Source organism: Aethalodelphis obliquidens, unplaced genomic scaffold (assembly GCF_003676395.1).
Source record: "Aethalodelphis obliquidens isolate GAN/ISIS:26980383/991018 unplaced genomic scaffold, ASM367639v1 scaffold107, whole genome shotgun sequence".
NCBI lineage: Eukaryota > Metazoa > Chordata > Mammalia > Artiodactyla > Delphinidae > Aethalodelphis > Aethalodelphis obliquidens.
The window spans coordinates 1,555,480-1,570,519 of NW_020838051.1; the positions used below are offsets into that span (position 1 = coordinate 1,555,480).

Here is a 15,040-nt window from a genome sequence, read left to right on the forward strand (position 1 = left end):
GTTTGGGCTCAAAAGTGGTTTTGTCTTCAGGGTGACTCCTATTTGGCAAAATTCTGACTACAGCACAGCAAACATGTCAGGGACTTGGTCTTTTTTAGTGGAGGTCTGCTATGTTCTGTCTCGAGGCGTCCTGGGCATGTCAGAACGCGGCTTTTTCTTATCTGGGTAGCGCAGCCGGGGTCCCTAGCCCAGAATGGACCTTTGCAACTGAATTAAACAGGAGAAACAAAAGCAGCAAGTTCGGGCCCCCAGGGCACGGCCCGCCAGCCAATGGGGCCCGGCCGCTCTCCGGCGGAGTGGTACTATTACGACAGTAGCCAACCAGCGCGCTCCATGCAAATGAGGTACTGTATCCCGCACCCGCAGCTCCTGTGCTGTCTGGTTGTTATAGTGATAAACTGAGGCCTTGCCTCTTGGGTTCTTGGAGAAGGAAAGTGGTGGGGGTGGAGGATAACCTCTTTACTTCCCCCTGGGAAGACAGAAAGAAGGGACGAAGAAGGGGGATGGGTGGGGAAGAGAAAAATACGTGACAAAGAAAACATTCTCTGCCTAGGAGGAGACTCTCAGAGGGTGTAGAACTGGAGGCAGCATTCACTGGCCATGCCAGTACTTACCACTGATGCTGAGTCAGAAACAGGTATCCCAAAATCCCTTTCCAATGAGCCTCCCTCAGAAACCATGGAGGAAATCGAGCACACATGCCCACAGCCTCGACTGGTAAGTAAAGACAAAGGATGCAAATGTATGCGTGGCTATGGCACAAAAGAGTTTCAGCGAGGAACTCTTTTATGCGCCCGCAGCCACCGAGGAAAGCGATGCTTAGAGGATTTTCATGTAAATGAGAATAGAGCTACCGCCTAATCCTTCTCAGCTGTTTATACTTAGCTTCTGTAACCGAGCGCTGCTCTCAGCTTACAAAGCATTATTGTATTGGCTGGGTAGGAAACGGGCTGCTTGGGCTATGCTGTGTTTTTGTGCCTTGGGAGGAGGGGATGGGCTTTTATCTTTTAGGTGTATTCTCATCTAAAGATACAGATCCTGTGGTACAATTTAAAAATGGCATTCTCTTCACAAAGCTTGAGACGAGTCCGTTGTTAAGTTCTAAATTTTAGGTAAGGAATGATTCTGTCCTCAACTAATTTTGGTGCCTAATGTCAGTTTTTGAAAAATGAAAACGACATGGAAGCCAAACTTCCCCATTCGTTTGAAAATTTCAAAATAAATAAGTAAAAGGGTTCCTCGGCGATGTGTTTAGAAATAATGTGCATCTTAAATGAATTGTAAACATTTCCGGAGCGTGCTGTGAGGGTTTCTCTTCAGGTAGTGGGAACCTGGAGCAGCTATATTTACTTGGAAAGGGGCTGCATGCCTTTCATAATGAAAGTGTGGAAACGGGCACTCAGAGCTTCCTTGCATCTCAGTTACTGGTATCCCAAATTTCATCAGCTTCTCCACCACTGGTCATGATTCCTTAAGTAAATGTGGAAGGTGGTTCTCAAACACCTCAACGTGTATCCTCAAGGAATCAAAAACACCAAATGGGTGGTGGATTTTCCGTGGCCTGAAGTCTTCGGGAACTTGGGGAGACCTCTCTTTGGACCCTCAAATCCAAGCGACATACTACTTAGAGCTACTCTCTCTCTAGCGATTTCCCTCGAGTTAAAAGGTGCAATATTTTGATTGGCTGTGGAGTTTGACCCTGGGAAGAGGTTTTTTTAAAAAAGGATTTTGTGATGTAGCATTTTCTGTGAACTCCCAAAATGAGGGCTCACAGATTTCAAGGCCAGTCCATCATGTAACTGTTATTTCTTCATGAGGGTTAATAAGGGTTCAAAGGGAGACTTAGGACAATTTTGTAAAACATGAAAACCAAGAAAGTTACATTAGAGCACCTAGGGCTTTTGTTCACTGTGTTTCTAGTTTTAAAGATATATTTTCTTAGGGAAGTTTGATATTAACTGCTCCCCAGCGCTTAAGCCGCTTGCTGAACAACATACACAGTGTAGTACCTGTTTCTGATGGGATACAAACCATCCCCATAAGTTTGTTACCAAGGGATTCCTTTGAGCCACTGAACAACTCTTGCGGGCCTCTCACTGTTGTGGCCTCTGCTGTTGCGGAGCACAGGCTCCGGACGTGCAGGCTCAGCGGCCATGGCTCACGGGCCCAGCCGCTCCACGGCACGTGGGATCTTCCCGGACCGGGGCACGAACCCGTGTCCCCTGCATCGGCAGGCGGACTCTCAACCACTGCGCCACCAGGGAAGCCCCACTAAACAACTCTTGGTTAAGCACTGCAAAACAACAACAACAACAACAAACTGACCATTAAAAGCTTGTTATGAGATCACCCAGAATATATATATATATTTTTAAATAAATTTATTTATTTATTTTTGGCTGCATTGGGTCTTTGTTTCTGCGCACGGGCTTTCTCTAGTTGCGGCGAGCGGGTGCTTCTCTTGTTGAAGAACACGGGCTCTAGGCATGCAGGATTCATTAGTTGTGGCACGCAGGCTCAGTAGTTGTGGCTCGCTGGCTCTAGAGTGCAGGCTCAGTAGTTGTGGCACACAGACTTAGTTGCTCTGCAGCATGTGGGATCTTCCCAGACCAGGGCTCGAACCTGTCTCCCCTGCATTGGCAGACAGATTCTTAACCACTGTGCCACCAGGGAAGTCCATCACCCAGAATATATTTTTTAAAGTTAAACTCAGTGTTCAGATTTGCATCACACAACTTCCTGACAGGTCAAGGGCAGGGGAGAGGGCAGCATCTGGTTCCTGTTTGTGTATCATTTCAGTCTCTGGTGCCTACTTCTTTTCCTTCCCTTTTTGCCTTTTAGCTATTCTGCTCCTTGGTTGCTTCTGCCTGAGAGGGTGGGCAGAGGAAATCAAGGGAAGGAAGAAAGTTCAGGTACTTTCTACTTTCACTTGTGACAGCTCATCCTGGAGGTTAACTCCCAGGAACCATACAAAGCTGGCAGTGTTACACCTCCACCTCCCTGCCAGTTTAGAAATGAGGAAACTGAGGTTCAGAGAGGGTAAGCGACTTCTCCAAAGCCACATTGCTTTGAAGGCTGTAGAGCTGGGATTTGAACACAGAGCTCTATACCTGCAGAGTGGAAGACCTTTCTCCTGCAACACACCTTTAAGTGAGATACATTCTTTTTCCATCTTTTTGGCAGTTCTGGCTTAAAATGTGTGCGTGTGTGTGTGTTTGTGTGTGTGTGTGTGAGTGTGTGAAGGATGTACAGAATTTGAACTGTTAAAGTGATTGCTTTGATCTACCTTTTATAAAAATTTCCCATGTTGTCCATCATTATTGTGGCGTATTGAAAATTGGCTCTGTTTAAATAGGTGCTGCAACCACTTTATAAACCACTACTAAGTTTTTTGAAGCACCTTTTCTCTTATCAGCAAAATTGGGTCATTGTGGGGTTTTATTCTAAATTTAGAATTACACTTAATAACGAAGGCACGTATCAACTACCTAGTAACATAGTTTGTTGGTGAAGAGAGTGGCAAGTGAAAATATTAAATTAGGATTTCTTTTTATGTTTTTGAGTAGTTTCTGTTGATCTTTAGCTTTGCTAATATCTTCATATTTCAAATCATATAAATTCTGTTTCTCCCAGAACCCAAACATATTGCCCCAAGTCAATCGTGGGTCCCTCAGAGCATGGCTGCTCTGTTGCTTAACTGACTTTGGAAAGTGCATGGAAGACTTGAGAGATTCCCCTCCAGAGGACAGGCTCCTTCCCCCACATGTAACCAAACTTGGATTCATAAAGTTTAGAGGAAACAGGACTCAATAACAAAACATTATCTTAAAAAAAAGTAGCATTTACCAGACTGGTTGTGATTGTATCAGCCAAGGCACACACTGGTTCCCCAAACTCACTCTAACTTTACCTAGAGATATGGAAAAGGACGTTTCTGGGTAAATAAAGGGACATAAAGCTTTACTGCCAGTCCCAGAACGTGACTTTATGTCACTGAATGTCACCCTCTGTAAATACGAATTTTATTTAAGTCTCAGCAATCGTGTAAAATGCCCTTTTTTAATGAACCATGCTCTTGATTTACCCTGGCACTTGAGAAGGTGTGTACAAGTGTCCCTGTCTACATGCATCTATCTATATATTATTTACAGTGAAGCCTGTTTATTGTGATCCGGGTTAGCTCTGCCCACAGTGATCGAGTACCTACTACGTGCTGAGCTCTGAGCCCTGTGGTACTTTGTGATCCAGAGATTCTAGAAGAGACTGGCACACAAACACAGATTGCTTTCATACAGGTTGAGAAGGACACAGCCTGCAAAGGGGTGTGTTCCCAGGTGCAGTGGGGGCAGAAAGGAGAGAGCGGTGAACTCCTTGACAGCGAGTCCACGTTTGCCAGCGTGATGTTGAGTGGAAACCTGTCTTGTCCTCACCGTATCCCTGGTGTCTAATACAGAGCCTGGCATAGCCCTTTAAGGAAAGGGAGTGGGAAGCTAGCATATCTAAATTCACAGGACTTTAAAGCAATCTATACTTTAGACCCTTGTAAGTAGCAAATTGATAAGGATATTGAGGATACAATGGAATCATGTTCAAGGGGGAACTTTTCTGGAAGGTATACCTGTAGGTTTTCCACCTGCCTTTTTTTTTTTTTGCGGTACGCGGGCCTCTCACTGTGGTGGCCTCTCCCGTTGCGGAGCACACGCTCCGGACGCGCAGGCTCAGCAGCCATGGCTCACGGGCCCAGCCGATCCGCGGCATGTGGGATCGTCCCGGACCGGGGCACGAACCCATGTCCCCTGCATCGGCAGGCGGACTCTCAACCACTGCGCCACCAGAGAAGCCCTCCACCTGCCTTTTTTTTTGTTGGAAGAAAATATAAGAAAGAGTAAATAGAATTAAATAACACTGATAAAGAAATTAGAAAAGAAATAGAAAATTGCCTAGGTTTTATGATAGAGCCTTGGTAATGAAAAAGGGCTGCTACGTTCGATATGCTACGTTAGCAGGAGTTCATTTTGGACTTTACTTCAAAGTGGAGCAGTGCCAAGAGACTGCTGTCTTGCAGAAGGTGCATTACGTTCGTTGGGAGGTAGGGCACTCACCCGCTAGTGCTCAAAAAGATGACCAGATTTCCAGAGACATCCTTGGCTTCCTTTACTAGCCTCGCCATCTATTTAGCTACTCAGATAGCATTTTAAAAGCGAGATACTTACTGTGCTACGTCAGTGAAAATAAACAACCATGAGCTTCCTTGGGCATTTACTGTGGTCGACTGGAATTCTGCCCAAGGTTATTATTAGACATCTTCCTGCTGGTCTTGTTCCAAATGCAACATCCATTTCTTGCAGATTGATAATAGTTGGGCATATTAAACATGGGATCAATGAATTCATTTCTCCCATTCTTTTAAGTTTATTCTTTCACTATCGCTCCAACCCTCCTACTCCAATTTGCTTAATGCTGAACTCCTTATGGAGGATATTAATATAAATCAAATATAAGAAGACAGGTCTGTACTTTGTTTTATTTTGGCATTTGAGCATACAGAAATGGAAAGGGTGTGTCCTCATTCAGGCAGTGAGGGGGATTTAAAGTATTCAGTGACGCAAGGCTTTAGAAGGGAACTGAGAGAAACCTCAGCCCCTGACCAACGATCCACAGTTAGCCAGCTGCTTAGAAACTTCCACACACAGCAAGGCACCAGGTGCTGTGGAGAGAAATAAAAGAAATAATCCAGAGCCCCTGCCCTTGAATATCGTTTTCATTTACCAGGAGGCAGTGGTTTGGTAGGTGGAAGCATGCCAGGATGCTGAAATCCCTTAAGAGAGCCTTTTTTTTTTTTTATAAGTTTGGCTTTAATACGTTGGGCTTTCTACAGCATTTAAGCTATATTTTATCCATTGAGCAGAAGTACCTCACAGCAGGGGGACTTCCCTGGTGGTCCACTGGGTAAGACTCCGCGCTCCCAATGCAGGGGGACCGCTTTCGATCCCTGGTCGGGGAACTAGATCCCACATTGATCATGCGTGCCGCAACTAGGAGTCCGCATGCTGCAACTGAAAGATCCCGCAACTAAGACCTGGCACAGCCAAAAAAAAAAAAAGTACATCACAGCAGGGAGTACTGCATTATCCTGATCCCCAAGTTAAGACAAGTCCCTGCATTTGAAGAAGAGATGCAGCTTGCTGATCCCCAAACGTTTTTGGATATGGAAAGGATCAGTCTATTTTTGAGGGGATCTTAAGCCCTCAGCTGTGAGTGGCACACTCCAGCTGCTACAGTAACGCTCTCCAGTGGAAATACAATGTAATTTAAATTTTTCTAGTAGCCACAATTTAAAACGTTTTTCTAAAAGGTGAAATTATTTTCAATAATACATTTAATTTAATCTGATGTATCTCAAGTATTATCATTACACATGTAATCAATATAAAAATGATTAATGAGGTATTTTATATTCTTCATACCAAGTCTGAAATCTGGTGTGTCTATTACAACACATCTCAGTTCAGACTAGCCAATTTCAAGTGCTCACTAACCACATGTGGCTTTGGAGGGAGCTCAGACACCTGCCCAGGCCTGTGGAGGATGAGCTCTGAGAAGCCACAGTGATAAATACATTTCATGTTGCATAGCACACACGTGTATGTATTTACTCAGAACTAAAAAAAAAAAAAATCACCTTCCTTTACTTCATATTTTACACTCACTTTCTCTGCTCTCCCGTTCTGTTTTTTTTGTAATCTACATGAGAATTAATAAGTTTGAAGTTAGGGGTGGGGTAGTGGAGAAGGAGAGTACTGGATGGATGTGGGAGACCTTAAAGGAGGTAAATGCACCAGGATTTGTAACTGAGCCTGAGGGCAGGCAGTATCAGGACGACTCAGTTTTCTGGCTACAGTGGGTGGATGCCACCCCTGAGGTGGGAGCATCCGGGAATAGCAGTTTGTGAGAGTTAATGTTGGGGATACGATGGGGACTTCCATTTGAAGGTGTCTAGTTAATGTTTGGTTTTGGAGCTCAGAAGAGAATTCTGAGCTGGAGATGTTGATCTGGGAGACATCAGCATGGAGGAGATGAAAGTGGAATCGAGGTAGTGAAATCGATGGGAGCGAAATTAGTCAGTTTCTGGACTGATGGAAGAAGTGGATGGAAATGGTTAACTAGCAAGAGTGCCTCAGGATAATCCTACTATGGGGGCAATTCTAGAAAATAACTGACCCTGAGCCATCCTATCAGGTTCTTAGAAGGAGTAAAATCGAAGAGCTGTAATTAAAGCTATTAGAAGGCTCCTTATATCTGTCTGTCTCTACATGAAATCTGGTTAAATCAATCTACTTTATCCCAGAATCTTTCCAGGATGTAACCCTGACGAACACCATTTAAAGAGCCAATGGAGGAAGGGTCATGAAAAGAGGACAGACATCTCAAATGTCTGGGAGATCAGGGGTACCAAGGGCAGGGTAAGTTCTGTGGAGGGAATATCCAATAGAACCCAATGCAGCAGGGAGATCACATGAGGTAATAAGGGAAAGTTTCCTTTGGGTTTAGGAAGAAGAGGTCAATCATGATGTTTCAGTGAAACGGTGAAAACAGAGACCAGATAGGTTGAAGAGCATTTAGGAGGTGGGGAAGTAGAAGCTTGAATGAGAGGAGAAGCATCTAGAGTGTATAGGACCCAAAGGTGGATAAGTCAGGGTTTAAGATTGAGAGAAGCTAGCCTTTCTCTCCTCTTCTTTTTTTACTTCCATACTTCCCTCTAGCCTTCTTTCCTTCCATCATCCACGATGTCAAAGCTTCTGGTTGGCTCATTCTTTTAAGATGGTACCTACTTGCAGTTAAATATGAATGGGAAAGAGCCAGTGGGAGAATGTGAAAATGATGGGGAAAATTGATGAAGGGAATGACCCTTAGACTGGAGATGTTGGGATCCAGTGCACAAGACGCAGAATTGGCTTCACGTTGGTAAAGAGATACCTCTCCCACTGTCTTGGCAAAGAAGCTGGTAAGGATGTTTTGGGTTATAAGGGGAAGGGTATAGAAGGTCGAAAGCCTCCCTTATCTGATAGCCTCTGTTTTCTCTGTGAAGGTGGAGGCAAAGTCATAGTGACTTGGTTCTGATAGGTGCAGAAGTGTAATTATGGGACAACCTGGGAAGTCGGGTCCAACCCCGAGGTATTTCCTCTCCACAGGCCTCCAGGCTGGGGTAGAGGCAGTAGGGGAAGGTGGAAAGGCTGAGTGATTCCTCATGAGAGATGTGGTATTGATGAGCAGAGATGGATCTGTTCCTTTATGGCCTCTGGGGCTCCATACCAACCCCCAAATCAAGGCAGATCCAGATCTGTAGCCCCAGGGGGAACCGGACTGACCTACAGTGAAAGGGCTGGATGCTGGGAAGGCAAATAGGCTGCAGCTTAGTCTCTGCTTGCTGGAACCCACAATCTCACTCCAACATCAGTTTTGCCATGGAATTAATTATCGTGTGAGCTTCAGCAAATCACTTCTCCTCTCTGGACCTCAATTATGTGACCCACTATGGTGCCAGTTTCAAGACTTTTCCAGTTCCAAGACCGTGATTCTAGCTTCCATAGCCATGGAACGTGCTTCAGCACAGTGTGCTCTGCTTGACCCGAGGCTCGTATCAAAACTCAGGGCTACCCCACTCCTCACCTCCCTTTGTTTTATCCATTTAGAGTAAAAACAGGTTGAATGATCTTATGGCAAGACACACTGGCAAAATATGCATAACAAATGTTCACAAAATACTTTGGAACTTTATATTAATGTCGTACAAACCACTTTGCTGTCTTCCACTTTATTCTTCATATGCTTCTGTGCTGAATCTCTTTTTAATGTGAACAATAGCCTCCTAATTTACCTACTTAATAATACTGAAGTTCAAAATACTGGGTTTTCCACATGAAAAGGTGTTCAGCATCACTAATCATTAGAGAAATGCAAATCAAAACTACTGTGAGGTATCACCTCACACCAGTCAGAATGACCATCATCAAAAAATCTAGAAACAGTAAGTGCTGGAGAGGGTGTGGAGAAAAGGGAACCCTCCTGCACTGTTGGTGGGAATGTAAACTGATACAGCCACTATGGAGAACAGTATGGAGGTTCCTTTAAAAACTAACAATAGGGCTTCCCTGGTGGTGCAGTGGTTGAGAGTCTGCCTGCCGATGCAGGGGACACGGGTTCGTGCCCAGGTCCGAGAAAATACCACATGCCGAGGAGCGGCTGGGCCTGTGAGCCATGGCCGCTGAGCCTGCACGTCTGGAGCCTGTGCTCCACAACGGGAGAGGCCACAGCAGTGAGAGGCCCGCGTACCGCAAAAAAAAAGCAAAACAAAACAACTAACAATAGAATTACCACATGACCCAGCAATCCCACTACTGGGCATATACCCTGAGAAAACCATAATTCCAAAAGAGACATGTACCACAATGTTCATTGCAGCTCTACTTACAATAGCCAGGACGTGGAAGCAACCTAAGCGTCCACTGACAGATGAATGGATAAAGAAGATGTGGCACATATGTACAATGGAATATTAGCCATAAAAAGAAACGAAACTGAGTTATTTGTAGTGAGGTGGATGGACCTAGAGTCTGTCATACAGAGTGAAGTAAGTCAGAAAGAGAAAAACAAATACCGTATGCTAACACATATATATGGAATCTAAAAAAAGTGGCTCTGAAGAACCTAGGGACAGGTCAGGAATAAAGACGCAGACATAGAGGATAGACCTGAGGATATGGGGAGGGGGAAGGTTAAGCTGGGACGAAGTGAGAGAGTGGCATGGACATATGTACAGTACCAAATGTAAAATAGCTAGCTAGTGGGAAGCAGCTGCATAGCACAGGGAGATCAGCTTGGTGCTTTGTGACCACCTAGAGGGGTGGGATAGGGAGGGTGGGAGGGAGGCTCAAGAGGGAGGGGATATGGGGATATATGTGTACATATAGCTGATTCACTTTGTTGTACAGCAGAAACTAGTACAACATTGTAAAGCAGGTATACTCCAATAAAGATGTAAAAACAAAATACTGGGTTCTCTTTGCGGTATAGCAGTATGGCGTTGAATTCCAGGGGCCTTTTTTAACTGATGCTTCCCATCTAAGAATCATATTTGGGATTCAAGACCAACAGTGGGTCAGGCCATAGTCCTGCGACTCCTGCATCTTTTGCTGGTGCCCATACAAAGCTTCTCAGTGCTCCTTAGTGAAATAAATGTAGAAAGGTTTATTCCATCTGATCACTGGAGGCACGATGAAAAGGAGAAAGCAAGGAGGGTAGAAAAAACTAAGTCATTGCAAAATAGGCCTATTTTCTTCCAATAATTTCCCAGGTAACAGCCTCTGCCTTGCTAGGATCTGATTACGTGGTGCTGGCCTCAGACCATAGCATTATTGTTTTAACATTCCTACCTTCCTCTTTATCCCAGCATGAACCAGGTTGTGTGGGAGGCTGGGGAAGCTGACCGTGCTCGGGGATAAAGAGATAGTTTAGCACTCAGCAGTCTTGAAGACACACTTGAAAACACAGTGATTAGAAAAGAAAGCAGCAAACCCTGGTAGTGGAATAATGTACGGGGCTAGCCTGCGGATTCATTTTCATATCATCTCCTCCTTCCTGACAAAGTCTTTGACTTGGCGATTTTTGTTTTCTACTCAGTAAGTCATGCACACTGAACCTGATGTCAGTGTAAAAGGATGCTGAGGGCTATTTAAACTGGCATTTAAGAAAAAGAACAACAACAACAATGATAATAGGTTAATAGGAGCATCATGAATGGTGTGTATGGCCCATTGGCAACCAAATGTTGTCAAAAGCTTGCTCCTGGTACTCATGGGCTTCTGTGCTTCATCTCTAGTGGGCCTGAGATTGTAGGCACAGTCACATAATACTAAATTCTGTTATACCTCCAGATGGTTGAGTTATGAGGTCATTGTTCTATAGTGACTTCGGGGCTAGAGGTCTCACTCACTTATTTTCCTCCGTCGGCAAATGAGGGAATGGAACAATCATTTATGATGCATACTGTGTTAGGCGCTGTGCTCGCTGCTTTCTATGGGTTATCTTGGTTAACCAGGCTGCAGACCTGTAAAATAAGAATGACTATGCCCCACCTTATAAATAAGAAAACCAAGCATTAAGTAATTCCCCAAAGATCAGACATTAACTCAGAAAGCTGGGATTTAAATTTCAGTTTGTCTGACTTCTAAAGCCTCCTGTTGCCACTACACACAGTTCTCCCACATAAATGAGTCGAGAACCACCTGCTCAAGCTCCCAGGTGAGTCAGAAACACGATGTGTTTGGATGCACTTTGAGAAGTGCTGTATTTAGCTCTGCCATGTTACATTTTCTGCTTTGGCACTACGAGTGGAAACAGATCAGATGTCTAAGCTCTTTGTAGTAAATTTAGAAATTCAAAATAAATATATTTGACCCAGCACTTCTACTCCTAGGAAGGTTGTACATACGACCACCAAAGACTAGTATTAAGTTGTTCTTAGCAGCATTATTCATAATAACACCAAAGTGGAAACTACCCAAATGCCCAGCAGAAGTAGAATAAATAAATCGTAGTATAGTCACACAAGGTCACCCAGCAATGAGAATGAAGAACCTACAACCACCTGCAAAAATAAGGACGAATTTCACAAACATAATATTGAATAAAAGAAGCCAGACATGAAAGAATATATACTACACCGTTCCATTTCTATTAAATATTTTAAAAGTTGGCAAACTAATCTATGATGTTAGAAGTCAGGATAGTGGAAGGAGCACAGGGTGGATGCTGGCAGTGGTTGGGTACTTGATGCTATATGTGTTCAGCCTGTGAAAGTTCACTAAGTCGCACTCTTAGGATATGTGCACGTTTCTGTATGTATGTTATTCTTTTTTTAATTTTTAATTTTTATTTTTTATACAGCAGGTTCTTATTAGTTATCTATTTTATACATATTAGTGTATATATGTTAATCCCAATCTCCCAATTCATCCCACCACCACGCCCCCTGCCACTTTCCCCCTTGGTGTCCATATGTTTGTTCTCTACATCTGTGTCTCTATTTCTGCTCTGCAAACTGGTTCATCTGTACCATTTTTCTAGCTTCCACATATATGCGTTAATACATGATATTTGTTTTCTCTCTCTGACTTACTTCACTCTGTATGACGGTCTCTAGATCCAACCATGTCAAATGACCCAATTTCGTTCCTTTTTATGGCTGAGTAATATTCCATTGTATATATGTACCACATCTTCTTTATCCATTTGTCTGTCAGTGGGCATTTAGGTTGCTTCCATGACCTGGCTATTATAAATAGTGCTGCAGTGAACATTGGGGTGCATGCGTCTTTTTCAATTATGGTTTGCTCTGGGTATATGCCCAGGAGTGGGATTGCTGGGTCATACGGTAGTTCTACTTTTAGTTTTTTAAGGAACCTCCATACTGGTCTCCATAGTGGCTGTATCAATTTACATGCCCACCAACAGTGCAAGAGGGTTCCCTTTTCTCCACACCCTCTGCAGCATTTGTTGTTTGTAGATTTTCTGATAATGCCCATTCTAACTGGTGTGAGGCGATACCTCATTGTAGTTTTGGTTTGCATTTCTCTAATAAATAGTGATGTTGGGCAGCTTTTCATGTGTTTGTTGGCCATCTGAATATCTTCTTTGGAGAAATGTCTATTTAGGTCTTCTGCCCATTTTCTGATTGGGTTGTTTTTTTAATATTGAGCTACATGGGCTGTTTATATATTTTGGAGACTAATCCTTTGTTGATTCATTTGCAAATATTTTCTCCCATTCTGAGGGTTGTCTTTTCATCCTGTTTGTAGTTTCCTTTGCTTTGCAAAAGCTTTTAAGTTTCATTAGGTCCCACTTGTTTATTTTTGTTTTTATTTCCATTACTCTAGGAGGTGGATCAAAAACGATCTTGCTGTGATTTATGTCAAAGAGTGTTCTTCCTATGTTTTTCCTCTAAGAGTTTTATAGTGTCCGGTCTTACATTTAGGTCTCTAATCCATTTTGAGTTTACTTTTGTGTATGGTGTTAGGGAGTGTTCTGATTTCATTCTTTTACATGTAGCTGTCTAGTTTTCCCAGCACCACTTATTGAAGAGGCTGTCTTTTCTGCATTGTATACTCTTGTCTCCTTATCAAAAATAAGGTGACCGTAGGTGCATGCGTTTGTCTCTGGGCTTTCTATCCTGTTCCGTTGATCTATAATTCTATTTCTGCCAGTACCATGCTGTCTTGATTACTGTAGCTTTGTAGTATAGTCTGAAGTCTGTGAGCCTGATTCCTCCAGCTCCGTTTTTCTTTCTCGAGACTGCTTTGCCTATTCAGCATCTTTCGTGTCTCCATACAAATTTTAAGATGTTTTGTTCTAGTTCTGTAAAAAATGCCATTAGTAATTTGATAGGGATTGCACTGAATCGGTAGATTGCTTTGGATAGTATAGTCATTTTCACAATATTGATTCTTCCAATCTGAGAACATGGTATATCTCTCCATCTGTTTGTGTCATCTTTGAATTCCTTCATCAATGTCTTATAGTTTTCTGAGTACAGGTCTTTTACCTCCTTAGGTGGGTTTATTCCTAGGTATTTTGTTGTTGTTGCAATGGTGAAAGGGATTGTTTCCTTAATTTTTCTTTCTGATCTTTCGTTATTAGTGTATAGGAATGCAAGAGATTTCTGTGCATTAATTTTGTATCCTGCAACTTTATCAAATTCGTTGATCAGCTCTAGTAGTTTTCTGGTGGCATCTTTAGGATTCTCTATGTATAGTATCATGTCATTTGCAAACAGTGACAGTTTTACTTCTTCTTTTCCAATTTACATTTCTTTTATTTCTTTTTCTTCTCTGATTGCTGTGGCTAGGACATCGAAAACTGTGTTCAATACTAGTGGTGAGAGTGGACATCCTTGTGTTGTTCCTGATCTTAGAGGAAATGCTTTCAGTTTTTCACCATTGAGAATGATGTTTGCTGTGGATTTGTCGCATATGGCCTTTATTATGTTGAGGTAGGTTCCCTATATGCCCACTTTCTGGAGAGATTTTATCATAAATGGGTGTTGAATTTTGTCAAAATATTTTTTGCATCTACTGAGATGATCATATGGTTTTTATCCTTCAGTTTGTTAATATGGTGTATCACGTTGATTGATTTGCGTATATTGAAGAATCCTTGCATTCCTGGAATAAACCCCACTTGATCATGGTGTATGATCCTTTTAATGTGCTGTTGGATTCTGTTTGCTAGTATTTTGTTGAGGATTTTTTTTTTTTTTTTTTTTTTTTGCGGTACGCGGGCCTCTCACTGTTGTGGCTTCTCCCATTGCAGAGCACAGGCTCTGGACGCACAGGCTCAGCAAGCCTGCTCTGCGGCACGTGGGATCCTCCTGGGGCACGAACCCATGTCCCCTGCATTGGCAAGCGGACTCTCAACCACTGCGCCACCAGGGAAGCCCTTTGTTGAGGATTTTTGAATCTATGTTCATCAGTGATATTGGCCTGTAGCTTTCTTTCTTTTTGACATCCTTGTCTGGTTTTGGTATCTGGGTGATGGTGGCCTCGTAGAATGAGTTTGGGAGTATTCCTCCCTCTGCTATATTTTGGAAGAGTTTGAGAAGGATAGGTGTTACCTCTTCTCTAAATGTTTGATAGAATTCGCCTGTGAAGCCATCGGGTCCTGGGCTTTTGTTTGTTGGAAGATTTTTAATCACAGTTTCAATTTCAGTGCTTGTGATTGGTCTGTTCATATTTTCTATTTATTCCTGATTCAGTTTTGGCAGGTTGTGCATTTGTAAAAATTTGTCCATTTCTTCCAGGTTGTCTATTTTATTGGCATAGAGTTGCTTGCAGTAATCTCTCATGATCTTTTGTATTTCTGCAGTGTCACTTGTTACTTCTCCTTTTTCATTTCTCATTCTGTTGATTTGAGCCTTCTCCCTTTTTTCTTGATGAGTCTGGCTAATGGTTTATCAATTTTGTTTATCTTCTCAAAGAACCAGCTT

The 15,040-nt window shown here is 42.9% G+C and overlaps 1 protein-coding gene across 1 annotated transcript in view; it reads left to right on the forward strand.

The window, feature by feature from the left end:
• Positions 1–379: 379 nt before the first annotated feature.
• The window catches only part of PCYT1B (phosphate cytidylyltransferase 1B, choline), a 129,557-nt gene continuing 114,896 nt past the window's right edge, over positions 380–15,040 (forward strand). The window contains exon 1 of the mRNA XM_027096707.1: positions 380–717. Coding sequence (XP_026952508.1) covers positions 601–717 — 117 coding nt within the window. The 5' untranslated portion in view covers positions 380–600. The remainder of the gene's footprint in view (positions 718–15,040) is intronic.